Source organism: Mixophyes fleayi, chromosome 4, assembly GCF_038048845.1.
Source record: "Mixophyes fleayi isolate aMixFle1 chromosome 4, aMixFle1.hap1, whole genome shotgun sequence".
NCBI lineage: Eukaryota > Metazoa > Chordata > Amphibia > Anura > Limnodynastidae > Mixophyes > Mixophyes fleayi.
In genome coordinates, this window is record NC_134405.1 from 64,313,237 (window position 1) to 64,332,300 (window position 19,064).

General features: G+C 40.4%; 1 protein-coding gene across 4 annotated transcripts; it reads right to left on the minus strand.

The window, feature by feature from the left end:
• Nucleotides 1-4,502: 4,502 nt before the first annotated feature.
• Nucleotides 4,503-18,232, minus strand: LOC142151558 (neuropeptide Y receptor type 4-like). Of its 4 annotated transcripts, none has more exons than XM_075207317.1 (4): nucleotides 18,091-18,232; nucleotides 9,600-9,673; nucleotides 9,305-9,370; nucleotides 4,503-8,456 (listed from the first exon to the last, which is right to left on the minus strand). In XM_075207317.1, exon 4 carries the CDS (start codon nucleotides 8,422-8,424, stop codon nucleotides 7,312-7,314), a length of 1,113 nt encoding a protein of 370 aa, XP_075063418.1. In that variant the 5' UTR covers nucleotides 8,425-8,456; nucleotides 9,305-9,370; nucleotides 9,600-9,673; nucleotides 18,091-18,232; the 3' UTR covers nucleotides 4,503-7,311. The 4 variants fall into 4 exon arrangements, with proteins under 4 accessions (XP_075063418.1, XP_075063417.1, XP_075063420.1 ...); XM_075207316.1 differs by having other exon boundaries at nucleotides 18,080-18,232; XM_075207319.1 differs by lacking the exon at nucleotides 9,600-9,673.
• Nucleotides 18,233-19,064: the final 832 nt, after the last annotated feature.

A 19,064-nucleotide genomic window follows, 5' to 3' on the forward strand; every position in this document is an offset into this window, starting at 1 on the left:
TAGGAAAAATCTCTACTTTTCAATCCCCTCAGAAAATCGCAGCTTGATAAATTTACCCCCTGACCTTTGTGGGACAATAGGATGACACCTTAGAAGTCAGAGGTGGAATTTCAATTCTAACTTGTGTGAGGTGTCTCCGCAATGGCCGTGAGACACCTTGTGCAGATTTTTTTTTACATAAATCTCCCTCATTTTTACTCGCACTCCAGAGATGCGAGTAAAACTGATTGGATATTTTTACCGTATAACCTGTAGAAATGCGCAGCCGTGATGTTCCCTCAGAACATCACGGAACATTGAATTCCCCTCCATAGTGTTGAAAACCTAGTACCACCGGATTGCGCCCAAGCAGAATACCCTGGGTAATAGTAATAATCTGTTTTCCCCTTTATGTTGTATTGCAGTGTTTTACAGTGTGATTGCTTAACTGTTGTTTAAATGTGCTATAGCCACTTCTTCATTGTATGGGAGGAGTACAACACCTGATGTATGGACGATTTCACAAGGAAGTAGTTTTTTAATAATACTTGTACATATCTGTGTATTTCAAATAATCATCCCTTCCTGTAAGTCCATGTGACCTCCCCAAGGATAGCACATCACTGCATTCCAGAGTGCTTCTGTATGTGGTGCATTGCAGAGCAGCTCACATTAAATCCACTCGCTGCAGAACCCCAAGCATTGTATGTACAGAAAAAGATGTGTGTGGGTACAGTGCTGTGCGTGCTGATCAGCCTTCTGCATCCAAAGAAAGATGTCACCTGCAAGGACGCTTTCAGTTTTCCTAACAGCGTACAAAGAGATTATGTAAACTGCAGAGGCCGCTGAGTTGCAAGGCTGCAAACTTGCTAGTGTATATTATCACACAGTTACCGTGGTGACTACTGCTCGAGCGTGTGGGGGGGGTATGAAACCCAGAGGAAGGCTGGAGGTGTGTGGGAAGGAGGACATGTATGAGGGCAGGGAGAGAGGGGGAGACTGTGCTCTGCTCTTATGCTTAGATTCCTAAAGCGGATGGAGGTTCCAATAAATTCAGAGGGATACATGGGGCACTACAGGATGCATGGGACATGGATCAGCCTCTATACAGTAACTGTTAGAGGTGTGCTATTCAGAGTAAAGGGATATAGGCTTATATATGTAACACACTCTTAAAGTCCCTATATGTTATAAAAAATATGAAACAATATTACATGTTATTTTTGGGGAATTATGTCATTGTCTTTACACATTAGGGGGTGCCGAGTCCTTCCTTTGTGAAATTTTGAATAGTTAATTTATCCAAGTGAGAGAATCATCATCATCATCAATTTATATAGCACCACTAATTCCGCAGCGCTGTACAGAGAACTCACTCACATCAGTCCCTGCCCCAAAGGAGCTTACAATCTAAATTCCCTAACACACACACAAAGACAGACAGACTAGGGTCAATATGTTAGCAGCCAATTAACCTACCAGTATGTTTTTGGAGTGTGGGAGGAAACCCACGAAAACACGGGGAGAACATAGAAACTCCACACAGATAAGGCCATGGTCGGGAATTGAACTGATGACCCAAGTGCTGTAAGACAGAGGTGCTAACCACTACACCACCGTGCTGCCCTTAATGCAACATAATTTACTATGTTTGTGCTAAAAGTGAGTATCTGAGGGGGGTGGATATTTCATGATATTTGATTTAAAGATTTAGGACTGACAGAGGACATGGAGAAGATGTTTATTGTGGTGGATGCTGGGATACATGTGTAAGCACTGTGCAACAACTAAAGATGACTAAGAAATGACCATTATCCATCATACACCAGCAGCCCCACAAGACTGACATAGGCATCCCTGGATTGCTATATATTGCACTCCTACACTGCTTTCGCTGTGCTGCATTCTCACTTATACAAACCTCCATGACCCCATCCACCGGTTGAAGGAAAAAGATGCCATTAATTAAAAATGATCATCAACTTATATTTCACAACAGACCTGCCCCCTTCCCACCACCAGAAAGGTACATATAAACATAAAACAAGCTAGGAGTGAGTCCTATGGGAGGCACATAATGCCACTATTACAGGAAGATTAAATAGTAGCTCATCTACAGGCCAGAAACTTGTAGCTCAAGAAATTATGAAAACAGCATAACCAGACACCGTTGGGTGTCCCTCGAAAGCCAGTTAAATATCTTACTTTCCCATAGGGTTACTAATAACCTAAAACACTTACAGCAATGCTACTAATGGAGAGAAGAAGGCACACAGCCTAATCAGAGAAATGAGATCTGCAGAGAAAGCTTCCAAAATTTACTATCCAAGATAGATGACAAAAGAGTTTTGGGATTATTACAAAAACTTATACCATTTGTCCAGACCACCAGACCCTACCAAGAAATAGACCCTTATTCATCCACAAATTCTACAATTTCTGACAAAGAAGTCACGTTATTAAATGCCTTTATTACCAAGGAAGCCATTTTTGAAGCCATTAAAGACCTTGTCATTTTTTGCGCCAGGCTCTAACGGACTGAAAACTCAATATAATAAGAAATTAGCGGCAGAACTTCCTTTGTTTCTGACATTTTTTTTAACAACATCTTAGTAGGGGTTTCCTTTGATACAGCAACAATTCTTGCTATCATTGTCATGATTTCGAAACCTTGGAAAAGACCCCACACTTTGTACAAGCTAGACCTGGGTACTTCTCCCTGCTGCCAGTCCTCTTGGTTGATTGTGTTACCGTTTATTTTGTAATAGTTACCTGGAATTCAAACTCCTCGGCCTCTGCCGGTCAATTACACTAAAATCATGGAACAACCGTTCTAGAACTGTTTTACTGCGTTTGGCACCCAAGAAGAATCAAAGGATTGAGTTTTAGACATGGAGAATACTTTAAGGAAATATGTTCTACACTAATAGGACCAAGTACTCTGGTAAATCATAAAGTTATAGATTTCCAATGTAAATATAAAAGCTGATGTCCTTTACATGACAGTAAAACTTTGTACACACTACAGAAAATTTCTTCCAATGCAATATCTTTACCAACGACTGAAAGAACTAATCAGCAGCCGATTCATGTGCACACACTCACAGGATTTTACAAGATTTACCTTCAGATCTGTGCTCGTCATCTGTCATAACCATCTGCTGAAAAGATTGTGACTTTGTAAACTCTGTGGAGAGCTGCCTACACTGCAGAATTTGCCCGACATCGTTCCATTGTTTATAGAGATTTTTAATCTGGTTATAAAATCTAATGAAACAATACGATAAATCATGTGGGAGGATACACACTAATGCACTATTGGATCTAACAGTCATTAATCATGTGATTGGCACGAGAATCGGGAGAAAAAAGGGTAGTGTGTACCCTGCTTGACCCAGGTATGCTGTGATCATGGTTTAGAGATGAAGTGGACCACAGTAGAACATGTTTCACTCACACCATGGGCTAGATTTACTAAACGGCGACTTGGTCAAACCGCCGTTTTTTGGCTATTTTTCAGACGGTTTTGAAAGCACCGGAGTTACTAAAGCCCAAACCGCCGTTAAAACGGCCAGAATTTACATTTTTCAAAACCACCACTTTACAAACCGCCATCCAGATTTTAGCAATGATGAACATACAAACCAACAGATTTACCGAGCTGGGGTTTTCAAAACAGCCATCCAAATTGCCAAAATGAAAGAGGTGGTTGTGAGTGGCGAGATTGCTCAAACAGCTGCTGTTTATGCTATTTTGCCATTCACAACATAAGAGAAAGCACAATTGGTATTTAAATTATTTGGGCAATCATTATTGATTAAGGGGCTAAATGAATTTAATATTAACTTATGGGAGAATTTTCTTTTAGATATTTATTTAAGGGGACACTATTATATATTATATAATAGGGTCCAGTATTATATTATGGGGAAAATGTGAATGTGTAATAATATTAACTGATTGTTAATGGTGGATATAATTATTTATGTTGCACAAGTTTGCATTACATAGTGCCCGAATAATATAATAAATACATAATTCTGTCCCCTTAATATAATGACATTTGTTTCCCCCCTATAAGTTAATATTAAATTAATTTTGCCCCTTAATAAATAAATAATGATTGCCAAATAATTTAAACGTCAATGGTGCTTTCTCTTATGCTCTGAATAGCAAAATAGTTTGAGCTATCAAGTCATTCAGAAGCAGGTATTAAAACTGTCCTGTCCAGATTGTCTTTTGGATGGTGGTTTTGATGGCGGTTTTAACCAGACCGCCAGTGGTTTAGCTTTTTTAATCCGCCACCCATCGCCATTCATTTTAAATCGCACCCCCAAACCTCCCTGTAGTAAATGTGGCGGTTTGGAGCACTAAACCGCCGACGATGTGTGGCAGCTGCAAACCGCCACCAAACTCAATTCTTAGTAAATCTAACCCCATGTGTTTCTACTCTACTTTGCCATCCACTAAGCGAATAGCAAACAATCCACAACAGGCTGACAGAGAGAATGACATAATCCAGCTTTATAAGTATACCTTTATTTCTACAAACATAAATCAGTGTCAGTAAAGAGCATATAAAATATCCATGCTCAGTTTTTCTTCTTTATAGTATATATATATATATATATATATATATATATCTATATCCATTAATATACATATACCTGCATGAAAAGTTTCATATACTGTATAAATATTGACAAGGCAGCATTTCTTTTAGCCTTCTCTATATTTTCCACATGGTGTAGCATTCATTCAATACATCCCTGGCAGGTACAGTGACATCCTATCCACCTCCTGCCCCCTTTACATTGCTAGCCCACCCTGCTCATACACCTGACAATACATTAAGATCATTCCCAGAATCACCTGAGTGTGTCTCGATGGAATTTTGTGCATTTTAATCCCTATCATTATGGGCCTGATTCATTAACGAGCGTAAAGTGAACGCAATCAAGTACAAGCGGATATGCAGAAATGTTTCTAGTTGAATACGGGTCTAAGTACGCTCTGCCTATACGCCAGTTGCAGTATGCAGATAGACACAAAGAATGCACAGATGGGAAAAAAATAACATAAAGACATTAATACCGGTTAATAATATAATCGTTAATAAAAATACATAGAAAAAAATAAGTTTGTTTTTTTTTCCATATGAAATACATTAATCAGGATGTTATTAATGCCTACTGTACATAAAATGCATTTTTACAGTTGCTCTTAATTGCAGGCATGTTCTGGCGTACATACGTGTCAGTCATCACTGACAGTCGGCACTTACACCTGCCCTGTAGCTGGTGCAAGTGATACGGTTAATAAATATGTACCTGAGAAATCCCCAGACCCTGGCACACCCGTACTGTACATTGCCTACATGCATACGCCCCTTCCCTCCCCGTTGCGCCCTTTAAATCGTAAGCAGGCGGAAGTGTCATGAAGCATTGCATGCACTTGCGTTCCCTGGTGTATAGTACGTTTCTGAGCATGTGCAGAGCAATTTTTACGCAAAATACGGCATGTATCAGGATTCACGTTTCTTAATGAATCAGGCCCTATATATGTTTACTTAACTTGGTTATATACGTATATTTTTTTTCCTTTCTTTTAAAATATTTGTCTTTATTAAATATTAACTTTTAAAGACAGAATGAGGATAGGTAATGATGAATACATGTAATATTCAGAATAAGCGGAGTTCTACTGCGTAGTTTGGACAATATAAAAATATAGGGACATTTCCAAAGAAAACTAGGACTGTTTCTGGAAGTCAAGGGCTGCTGGCATCTATGCCCACTTCATGGCGAGCGAATGTATCGGACATTAATCATGTCGTTCCACAACAGCAAAGATTTCTTTGAGCAGATTCAAATTTGTGATTCTGGTGAAACTGAAAAATGGTAAAGTGATTATATTTGTGCATAAAACATGTGAAAACATACACGTGTACCCAGCACATGTACTGCAAGGGTAGTACCAGCCTGCCCAAGGCACACACACTGCCTTATAACCGCAGCATGTACATTACGCACACAGACAGTGCCACCCCAAACTTCAAATCAGTTACCCAATGATTTGTATGGCGAGAGGGAAAGTACACCCTAGATAAAAACGGCCGTGCCAGCCTCCCTCACACACACACGTAACAACATATATAAACAGCAACATCACGCCTGGTAGCGGGCTTTCATTCACAGATACATACATGTATAGCAGGTTTTAAATGGACATTAAGGGGCATATTCAATTAGCTTTTGGATTTGCGGTAACGCGCGTTACCGCGAAAAGTGCGCGTTCTTGCGGGTATTACGGTACCGCATAAATCCACGTTATAGCGGTACCGTGTATTACGTTTCGCGGCTGTTCCGGCGCGTTCCCGCGAATCCAAAAGCTAATTGAATATGCCCCTAAGATTTTAATGAGTGTCATGTGGTCTAATGGCAGACATCTAGACACCACCTCATACATACAAAGTAGGACAGGGGATATATAAAAGTTATATAAAACATCTCTGTGTACATGTAAACATTGATATACATTGTTTGGGAGTTGTAAGTCAACAGTTGCCATCTGAAAAACTTATTTAAACTGTTTCTTCTTTGCAAGATGTCTTGATGATGAGGGGCATACACGAGTCTGTGATGGGCCAAGATACATATTCTTCCATTTGCAGTTATATGCAAGGAAACAAGGATTATCAGTTGACTGTCTTAGTGATAGGAAACGTGTTTGGAATATACTTCGGTTTCATTATAAAACATGCACAATCTGAGAGATGTTCAGTTGTAGATTAAGTTGTGAAGGAACTGTCCACATTTGGGAGAAAATTTGCAGTGAGCAGCTTGGTGTGGGACTCCCTGGTGAAGATCGAGGGCATCCTGTGATCATATCTTTCCTGTCTATCGCTGTCTTTGTTTCTTATTGATGAGAAGCTATTAAGTGGTAGCAAAAGAAGAAACCAAAGTACAACATGATATTAGTACAGTAGCTTTTTCTTACCTCTGGAGCTTCATAGCAATGTCTGAAAAAGGCAGGTAGAGGATCATAACTCACAAACACAGATGTGCATGCTTTTGGGTGCTGGGCTAACAATATTATAGTGAAATAAATTATCTTGTTTTTCTAAAGTCTTTGAGGTCACTTAAACAATAAACTTGCAGCGAGTATCAGAACCTAGAGGCTTGTAACATGGGCATGGGGTAATATGGAGTTCTGCACCGAGAACTTCAGAAAGAAGCAGCATTTTGGCCATCAGGCATGTTCCAGAAAGAGGGTAACACTTTACCACTGCAGTTCAAACTCCACCCAGTTGTCCACATCTGATTCCTGACCTTATACATTGTTTCCATTGGTGACACTTTGCAGAGAAGCTTTGGACACCTCAGTGCTGACGGTTGAGAGTGGAAAACTCTCGTATCGGTCCCGACCCCCTGCGCACCGGCACCGGAGTATCAAGTTCTTAACTTCTTTTTGGAAGTTGCTGTTGAGGAAACCATACATGACAGGGTTGACACAAGTGGATGCCATGGCTGCTAGGTGGCAGAGAGAGAATATAAGATTGTGGTAGCAGGCAGAGATGCGCTCGTGGTCCCAATCAAAGAGGGCATTAAAAACAGTGAGGGGAAGCCAGCAAAGACCAAAGGCTACCACAATGGAAAGCAGCATGACATTCACCCTGCGGTGACCTCCCCTACGTCCTCCCGAATCCCCACCTCCTGCCCTCTCCACCACATCCCTTCTCCTCCGCAGCCGCAGAAAGATACGAAGGTAGCACAAAAGGATGAGTAGCAGAGGTATGCAGTACTGGAAGAGTAGGAGACAGGTGGTGTACGCCAGACGGTGGTGCTCAGAAGGCCAACTGTCGGTGCAAACAAAATGGTCAATGAAAGGATCAAATGGCAATGAAAGGTTCTGAAATGGAAGCTTGGTTAGTATGCTAACAGAAAGGAATGGCAAGGAAATGAAACATGACACAGCCCAGGTCACGGCAACCGCAAGGTAAGCATGCCAGGGCAAGGGCTTCCAACCAGTTGGGTGAATTATGAGTTGATGCCTTTCCAAAGCAATGAGGACCAGGGACAGTACAGACACTGTGACGGAGATACACTGCACAAATGGCGTCACTTTGCAGAGAGCTTCGCCCAGGATCCAACGGTTCATAAGAGTGTAGATTACCGTGACGGGCAGGCACACCAAAGCCATAAGTATATCAGAGCAGGACAGATTGGCGATAAAAATGTTTGTGACATTCCGCATTTCCCGCTGACGAGCAATAACAAAGACCAGGCAAGAGTTTCCAATGAGGCCCACCGCGATGAGGGCGCTATATGCCACCACTAGGAAGGTTACATTGCCAACAGAGTCTGCACAAGGGTCCTCCCGTTCCCAGTTGGGGCCCAGATGTCCAGACACATTTAAGTAGAGAAGGCGTAGGTAGTCTTCCATTTTCTTACAATGTGGTGTTCCTCGGGACTAACCTGCAAAGCAAAAACCAACTCACTAGTCAATCTATAAAGTCATTAGTCTGACAAGATGTAAAGTCCATCAGTTCAATTGTGCATTTACCACTAGGTTCCAATTAGATTTATCTAACATAAATGGGTACAACTCATCCGGTGATTACTACAGAGTGTCACATGGGTACTGGCAGGGCTTAGCACAATATATTAAACACCTAGCGCAATAAACCAGCAATAAGTGCTGAAGATAACTTTGGTGATGACTTTAGCTTCTCACCAAGTTCCCATCAATAATACGAACATTAAAATATCAACTCATGCAATTAATGTCAAATATTACCCTGAACAAGAGAACACCTGTTTGTGGCTCTTTAATGGTGACTGTATTTAAACCCTTTATAACACAGTTTAATTACACCTTCAGACTTAAGAGTGTCTGAAGCTTAAACCATTTTCATTGTTAAAAAAATGAAAAAACATAATTTTTGCCAGTTTGTCATTATAAATGACACAAACAATCAGTAATAACCTCCATCAGATGTGGTTCTAGAATGTAATTATGAAGTGTAAACTATTACAAGAAAATTTGACTTATTTGGTGTTATATATAGTGCTAGAAGTGGGCAAGTTTCAACCACTAGACATGACCGATACAACTGGTTCTATCTGTGCACACGGCTGTTTTAGAATGTAATCCTCTTTGTTTTCAGATCACTGTCTGCATTATTTGGGAGTATGTAATAATGCATTAGCATTTGGGGATGGGGGAAGGCTATACAAGTGTATAAATATAACATTTAGAGAAGACCTTACATTTTAATACATTAATGATCAACTTCTGAAACTGATTAAATGGACCAGCTTACCGAAAAGTTAAGAGCGCCCTCTGGACTGGATCATTATATGTCCTGATGTTGCGCTAGTGATGATTTCTAGAAGAAAAGACGTTGGGAGATATGTTTAAATAGGTGAAATGGAAGGGACAGAATAACTGTGGTATTAAAAGACATAATGGAAGAGGTTTTATTATTTATTAACCATTATTTATATGGCCCTAACATTTTATGCAGAGCTTTATAGGGAATGTTTAATCAGTCACATTAGTCCTTGCCCCTAGTGGAGCTCACAATCTCCACCACACGCACGCTAACAATAACTTACCAGTATTTTCCTGGAATGTTGGAAGAAACACACTGGAACACGGGACAAGATTCACACCCCACACAGATAGTGTCCTGGTGCAAAGTGGAAATAAGATTTTTTACAACAAAACTCTAAATCAGAGGAAAATGTTGGACTAAAGCATCTCAGAAAAAACTGTAGACCCTAAAAAATCAATCTCCGCCAAGCTTTTAGGCTTTGTACATGGTTAAAACAGTAAAAACATCACATTAATCTCTAACCTACTTCCACCATAGATTAACTCCTTTCATTCATTTCAGTTTTTTAATAGTTTTTCTAAAATACGATAATCATGAGAGCGAGGAAACATTGGGACTACCTTTATTTCATGGGTCACATTTGAAGCCTAAAAATGCTCTTTCCCGGCATCTGTTATGGGAATGTCAGGGGGTATATGTCTTCTGGGTTAAAATATGGAAATGTATTGGTGAGGTTGTTCCGAGGATCCCCCCCGACGCCCAAGGCATGTCTATCTGGTATTACTCTTGAAGATAACCTAAGTGAAACTCTCTACAAATTTGTTTTTATAGCCATAACCCTAGCCAAAGTTATCATAGCACGTAACTGGCTTGCAAATGTAAAAACAGATTTTTGTACCTGGAAGGTCTTGGTAAATGATACTATGAATCACGAAACATATACTTAAACTGAGAGATGGGCGGTACACAAATACCACAAAATTTGGTCTCTTTAGTATGAATCGAGACATAGAGCTAGATTTACTAAGCTGCGGGTTTGAAAAAGTGGGGATGTTGCCTATAGCAACCAATCAGATTCTAGCTGTCATTTTGTAGAAGGTACTAAATAAAAGCTAGAATCTGATTGGTTGCTATAGGTAACATCCCCAATTTTTCAAACCCGCAGCTTAGTAAATCTAGCCCATAGACTGAGTGTGGTGGGGGCTAATTACAGTTAACTGTAGTTCGCGGAATTATACTTGGCTTATGTGTTATTATTATTACTTCTGGAGGTTATATAATCTCTGGTATGGTGTATACTTACTTGAATATGTACTTGTACATTTTGCTGCATGTATTTTAAATCTACTTCCATATGTCCATCTTATATATGCGAGAAAATATTATGTTATTGGCAATGATCTCACTGCAAATTGTCAATGGCGGCTAATTTTTGTTTTGTTTTGCTACATTTTGTTCTTTCTTTTGTCTTATATGTTTTTGTATGCCTACTTTTTGTATGCACTAAAATCAATAAAAATTTACTTGATTTAAAAATGCTCTTTCCCGCAGAAGTACCACTGAAAGGTGCAAAATGCATGTACCGGAATGAGGTGCCATAAAATTCAAGTCCATTTCTTTGAAGAAAAAGTATGTGCACCCTCCCGTAAAGCAGGGAAGTAGTTTGCAAATCACCAACCCCTCCCATTGGCTGCTGCATGCTTGTTGTAAACCTGCAGGCACTGCCATGGTGGATGCATGGGCACAAGAGTAGGAAGCTGACATTGCCAAACGGCATTTCCAATGTGGGGTTATAAATTTGTATGACCGCAAATAAACCTTAGAGAGATATATTAAGCATACATCTTAAGGCCATATTTTGTTGTTGCATTTTTTTGGTTTTGTTCTTGCAAAAGAGAATAATTAGCAACACATGTACAAATCTTTTATTCATAGTAATAATTCAAATTAATAAAGGATAATGCATAGAATGATTTCACATCAGGTAGAATGCTAAGCTGGATGAAGCAATTATTCAAGTAAAAGAGGCATTGAATGCGATAGATAGATAGATAGATAGATAGATTAGTTAGATAGCTAGCTAGATAGAATAGATTAGATAGATAGATAGATATGAGATAGATTAGATAGATAGATACCCACAGTGTCCATTCTATAGAACAGACCAGCACCACAGTTTTAAAAAGATTTGAATGTGAAAAGATTTATTACCAATACATAGACAAGCGTTACATGATCAAGGCCAACAGCCATTTCATTGAGTATTTCTGACTTTCTTCAGCGGCCTGAGACACTGACTGAAACGATTGCTGGGCTTGAGCATCTAAAACTTTTCTATGTGTTGTTAATAAATCTTTTCTCATTCAACTCTTCTTAAACGCTGGTGCTGGTCTGTTCTATAGAATGACCACTGTGGATCTACATATTTGGTTATGGACCCTGCACAGCGAATCTGTACATTTATATAAGTACTGAGTGACTCCTCTCCTTGAACATATATATATATATATATATATATATATATATATATATATATATATATATATCCACTATATAAAAGCCTAGTGGCGTGTGTCTATGTGTGGAAAAAAAAACCAAGCTGCAGCGCCACCTGCTGAGCGAAGTTATACACTGACCTACTAAATTCTTAGTGTGTGTGGGGGAAAAAACTCAGAAAGGGCTGAAATTTGCTGCAGCGCCACCTGCTGGGCAGAGTTATACACTGACCTACTAAATTCTTAGTGTGTGTGGAAAAAAAACTCAGAAAGGGCTGAAATTTGGTATACTAAGATGTTTTTAATTTGTTAATTTAATTTGTTAATTGTTAAAAGTGTTTATAAAGATTTTAAAAATATATATATATATTTCTTGAAGGAGAAGTGACAGTTGGGAGTGGTTGGTGGTTGCCGGGGGTGACAGTGGGTAGTGGTTGGTGGTTGCCGGGGGTGACAGAGCGAGAGGAGTGTGATACTCAGGACCGCTGAGAGAGATCCCTGTGTCTGGATAGACATCTGGATAGATGCGGTGATAAAGATGAAGGATGAGGTGATGGAGAAAAATTATGAGGTGGTGACATGTGGACAAAACCACGTTAAAAAAGGGCGCTTGCGTCGGGAAGTAATGCTCTTCCCCTGAGGAGGCCTGGCCTAGCCCCAAATGCATGACAAGAACCTTTTTAACACCTTAAGTAGCTTGATTTGACTAGAATGCATGAGTATCATGCACGGGTTAACTTGTATATAAATATATATATATATATATATATACACAAGTTAACCCAGTGCATGATACTCATGCATTTGGGCCTACCCCAGGCCTCCTCAGGGGAAGAGCGTTACTTCCCGATGCAAGCGCCCTTTTTAATGTGTGTTCATGAGGTAAAATTACCTCACGAAAATGAGTTTGAGCCCTCAACTCGTAAATTTAGCCTTTACTACCCCTCCCACGGGGGGAAGGGGGGATGATGGAAGTTAACTGACTTCACTATTCTAATTTTTTTGTCAAAAATAGTTTTTTCCACACACACACTAACACACGCCGCTGGGCTTTACTTTTATAATATTAGATTATGATAAGAATTTAGTAGGTCAGTGTATAACTCCGCCCAGCAGGTGGCGCTGCAGCTTTTTTTTTTTTATAAACACACACAGACTAACACACGCCGCTAGGCTTTTATATTAAAGTATATATATATATATATATATATATATATATATATATATATATATATATATACATACATACACACACACACACACACACACATATACATATATATATATAGATAATTGATGGGCTGAATATTGGTTTAAACCCCAGAATGGCTACCTCCACTCTATGTAGGCTGTGGATGTGCTTTGTGAATATCCAATCTCATCATAAGAAGCAGTGATGAAAATATACATTAAACCATCTGTGGCAAATGTTACAATGGATTCCAAATATGTCTGATAAAACATATAACAATATTAATTTTTGGTACATCATAATCTATCTTGTACGATTGGAAAACATAAATGCTTCCCTGTCCACCAGGCACAAGATGTCAATTTAAGCAGTAAAGAGGAACTGTTTTGGGCACAGACACAGACCATAAAAAGTAAGATTAAGTAAAGATTAAAAATATAATAAATTATGAACCAACATAAAGATGCGTTGTTCTTGTTTGTTTTTTTGTCCTATGAACAGTGAATCCCTATTAAACACTGAGCTATGTAGTTGTGATGGTAAAGCCCAAACACAGAACCCAGCTGGTTAGAAATGGATAGCAGAGAGCAGTGGTGGTTTGTGGGTAGTGGCTGTCTTATGTTTCTGCCATTTGCACCATCCACAAGCTAACTCTAGATCTGTCACTACCTACAGACTGCCTCATGGTATTTGTTAATTGATGTCAATGATACACTAGTCAGTGCCTATCTCCTCAGCAATCAGGAAGTATATTCATGTCTGGTAGGCTAACAAAAATACATATATGATGTGCTCCCCAGTGTATCTAAGATACATGTAGGGTAACAGGATTTTGGTGACCTTACAAAGGACGGGTATAGATTGTACTGTGTACTGTACACCCGCCTTAAAATGAAAACAGTTCAGTCAGAAGTAACATGCTGAAATTACAACTGTATTACTTCTCGAAATGTGATGCTAATATGAAAACAGATAGCTAGCTTCCAGCTTTACTATCACTCTGGTAGTAGTGATGTGACTGATTTATTACAAGACCAACGGGACAGATCACTAAACTGTCCAGGACTTGAAGATACGTAATGGGGCTAAAATCTGATAATTCCTAAATAGGCCCCAAGATCTCTACATTCTATTTCCTAACCCAGAAATATAGGCTAACAAAATGAAAATATAATAGGGACAAAGTTTTTCTATTACTACTAATATAATGGGACTCATTTTCAAATTTACACTTTTTTTTGCATAACATATGCGCACCAAAAATACATAAGTATGCATCCTTATTTAGTCTTTTACGTATGGTTGACTGGCGTTTCCTTGCATCCGGAAAGGCGGAATAGGGGTGGGCAGGCATGGTACAAATACAATAGTGGCACAATTAGATGTGGACGCGTCTGCAGATATCAGATATGCTTTTTAATAGGCGTAAGAGCTGATGTAAAGATACACAATGATGATGACTGTCAGCAGTACTATATAACTGCTTCGGATTGGCTTATTGTGTATTCAAGCCTCCATTGACATTTCCATTTGAACTACTGCAGGACTATTGGGCAGCACAGTGGCTTAGTGGTTAGCACTTCTGCCTCAAAGCGCTGGGGTCATGAGTTCAATTCCATGGCCTTCTTATGACCATGGCTTTGTCTTTAATAAAAGTGCCTTTTTAGAAAATGACTTCAAAGTGCCGGGAATTGGCGGTTCTATGGAACCGCCACATACTAAAGATACCTTAGTGTCTGGGCAGCATAGTGGCTTAGTGGTTAGCACTTCTGCCTCACACCACTGGGAACATGAGTTCGATTCCCGTCCATGGCCTTATCTGTGTGCTCCGGTTTCCTCCCACACTCCAAAAAACATACTGTTGGGTTAATTGGCTGCTAACAAAATTTTTTACCCTAGTTTGTGTGTGTGTGTGTGTGTTAGGGAATTTGGACCGTTAGCCCCACTGGGGCAGGGACTAATGTGGATGAGTTCTCTGTACAGTGCTGCGGAATTAGTGGCGCTATATGAATGATGAGGAAAGAAAATTCCAATTTGATTTTTGGGGAAACAAGTTATTTGTATCTCTTTGTATTTAATTATATTTTATATTGAAGATTCAACTTTCCCATTTATTAATAAGACACTGTCTTGTCTTCATGATACTTCATTTCTTTATTAGATTGTAAAAAAATAGGGTAATGCAACTTAATACTAACACAGTCAAGCAACATATCTATGCTACCTCTACACTATTGTTGGACATAAGTACACACTTATATAACTGACATATGTACAAACGCTACTGTATTTCAGCTGGCCACATCTTGACTGAACATATGCAGGTAAACAGTGGTCAAAGTGGACATTTAGAAGTGGTGGTTTGAAAAATGTAATGGGAATGTAACTGAACGGAATTTGATAACTTTACAATGAATGCAGTAGAAGTGGCGGTATGGCGTACCACCATATACCAACCCACTTCCGACACTGCAGGTATATACACTTTATTTTACTACCATCTTTTCCTATGCATTTGGATAACCCCACCTTTTCATGCACCTGCTCTGAACCTATAAATTGATTGAGTAACTACCATTACTGTATTGTTGTTTCAGCATGTTCTGATAGCAGATGTGGAGTGCTGTATCACCCAGTATACAGGGACTCTCATTGTTTAGAGTTAGGACCACTCTATAAGCAGAAGCACTTTGATGGGGCGGGTGGCTTATCATGCACTTGCAAATGTGTGTAACTGAGACTTCTGCATTTTTATGTACAAGTAGAAAGGCAGCTGTTTACTGGCTCACAGCAGTGGTGCGGGGGGATTTTTCTCTGTATTTTTTCCTTTTTGGATAACCCCGCCGTTTCATGCATCTGCTGTGAACCTATAAATTGATTGAGCAGCTACCACTACTGTGTTTTCCTATGTAGGTTCAGAGCATAAATTAATCCACTTCCAAATAAGCCTCAATATGTTTATGTCCACCAGATACTTTAACGCAGTACTGCACTCCTATGTGGCATGTGACTCTCTTGCTGTTGTTGAATGACCTATAACTGCCAGCATAAACCAGTGGCAGTCACATCCTAACATGGGGCTGGATGGCAAATTTTAGCCCGGGGAAATTGGGAGGGGGCGGGGGGGGGGGGGGGGGGGGGGGTCTTGGCTCAGCAAAAGGAAAAATACATGCAGGTAGCCCAGTGACATAGCCCAAAGTAGATCCCTATGGGACCGGCCTGAGGGATAGATGCCCGCCTGCCCTCCAGCCCAGCCAGTCCCTGCATCCTAAACTACTTATACAGTCAGACATTATGGGGTCTATGCATCAGGCTTTTTTGACACTTAAAAGATGCAGAAGCTGCTGTTTCTGCATCTTATAAGTATGTTTGCCATGCATTAACTGTCTTTCGGAGAAGATTTAACAGAAATCTCCTCCATTTAGGCAAATACCGTTCAGCATCGGACTGCGATTTTCTGCAACACACGAAGCTTTGATGAGCTTTGCATTGCGCAGACATGTAACGCTAACTCTGGATGGCGTTACATGTCATTCACTATGGGATTCTGCTAAAGCCTCTGTGGCTTCTCAGAATCCGGTACAGTGTTAGTGCTGTGTGCATGCGCCCAGCACTTCCTCCTATCGCTGCCGGTAAATAGGAAAAAAGATCCCAGCATAGAGGTCACTTCGCCAGGGCTCCCAGAGTAGCCCCGGCCTGGTGCATCTTAGCGGTGCATAGATATGTATCCTGCGTTTTGCAGCGATGCATATTCAGGAGCACCGCATCTTATTGATGCATAGACCCCTCTGTACCTTATGTCCACTGTCTGAAGGACCCTTTTAATGGCCTTTCAAAGACAGTGTTAAATTGGTGACCATTAGTTGTGAGCAAGGTTTCTGTATTATCAGTCTTCATGCACAATGCCAAAGATTGACAGTCTGTGTCATGATGAAGGAATCTCCTTCCTGCAGCCATGATAACATTTGTTGGAGAGGTTAAAATACTTGATCCTGTTAAAAAAACACACTTGGATGAAGATGGCCCCCTCCAAGCTAAAAGAACAATCAGGAGTTATCTGCCAGGGTATTCTGTATCTAAGACATACAGTGGAAGGATATATAGGTGTTATTTCTTTGGGCAAGTGTATTTAAGGGGGCACTAACCTAAACACTCTTCTGTCTTTTTTTGTAACCAGGAAAGTAAATGTGTTTATGTTCTGCTTTATAAAATGAGTTTTGTTTTCATACAGCAGGCTGCCATTAGTGGTCCCAGGAGGTCTCTTCTGCTTCCTCATTTATAAACAAATGTATAATAAGTTAGTAAAGTACGTCTGCCTACACTTGTGAAGGTAAGTGGGGAAGATTGAGGTGGGGGGACAGGGCAATGATTTTTTTAGGGCACACATATAATGTGCTCCAAATTGGCTGTGTACCTGGTGTATGCAGCAGGCATTGTCACAGAATGTACTCAAAGCTGTCTGCTCAAGTTTTATATAAATATGTTTCCTTATAATACCACTCAACAGATTATATGGGAAAGTTTATTTTAAAGGGATTAGTGTGCCTTTAAACATCATAACATACAGTGATGAAGAATGCTGTTGTGCAATCTGTGGGTTGGGACTTCAAGTGGGGTCCCATAATCTGATTTAGAAATCCCCAGCTGCAGATATTAAATACATTCTATTGTCTACTCCTTCTTCTGGCATATTGGCACTTAGATTCCCAGCTAAAAAAAACAAAAATGCACAACACCAATGATCTAGAATAAATTGCAAGTTTTTCTGAAGCTATGGTTTAGTTCCCAATGCAGAATTCATATCTTATCTGTCTGTGGAGTATAGGAAGCATTGTAGACCCCTCTGGCAGGGAGAGCGTGCATGAGATAAGACATATACAGTATAGGTCTTTGGTGGGTATGAGGTGGATAAGAAATGATATGCAGATTATGACTACTTGGTCCACATGCAGTATTGGTTTCCCTGAAAATCAGTTTGTTACCAGGATGAGTACCTACCCCTTGCAGGTGAACAGATCGGCTGGATAGGACAGGGAAGGTGACAAAACACAGATCAAAGAGAGAGCCACTTACGTGTCACTTACAGGAGAGTATCAGCATGTAGGTATCAGGTGTAGAGATAATGGTGAGAAGCAGAGAGAGAACGAGGGAGGAGAGCTGTCAGATGTCTGCACACTCGCTGTGTGACTCCTACTCTCTATCTCACTCTTCTCCCCTTCCAGCTGCCCCCCCGCCCCCTTTATCTCTCTCCTCGCCCCACTCTTTACCTTTCCCCTGACCTCTCTCCCCCCTTATGCTGACATTATCTGTCCCATTCCTATGTCACCCTCATCATGCTTCTTGTTGCGTCCCTACAACCTCTGCTGTCACTGTGCCCCCCCTCTCTACCTAAAAATATCTCTCCCCTCCTCACACTTTCCCTCTGCCCCCTCTCCTCCTCTTAGTGCCCACTCCTCCTTCCCTGTAAGGAGGGGTTCCTGGAGCCAGCTCGGAAGGGTGCTGGGGTAATAGGGGTGCAGACCCCAGGAGATGTGGTCACTAGAGGAAAGCTCGCAGCTTCTGCGGGAGCAATGAAGAGATCTCAGCAGACGGACAGACTCATTATGGGAAATCAGCTGCTGTTGCTAGGAAACCAAATTCTTTTTTATCTGGAATCTGCCAGCAACAGAAAACAAATTATTCCGAATCCTTCTCACACTCCGCAACCCAGCACCTTCTGCTGTTCCTGGGCATGCACACACCGAGCTGCTATCACACCCTCTGCGCTCCTTCAGCACAGTCCCCTGTCACAGAAACATCTGCTATCCCTGTTCATTGCTGTCTCTCTAGGATCTTTGCTATTTCTGTTTACTTGCTACGATATTAATGAAATCTATGGTATTCCTTGGCACTCACTGTTGCATTATTGCTCATGCATAACTTACACAGAAACGAGGAATGATGATAGCAGATAAAGAACAATCTGCCCTTCTAGATTGTTCAGCTCTTTATAATTATGTAGAAAACATGCTCCAGATGAGCATTAAACTCAGAATCTCTTTACTACTTAAAATAAAAA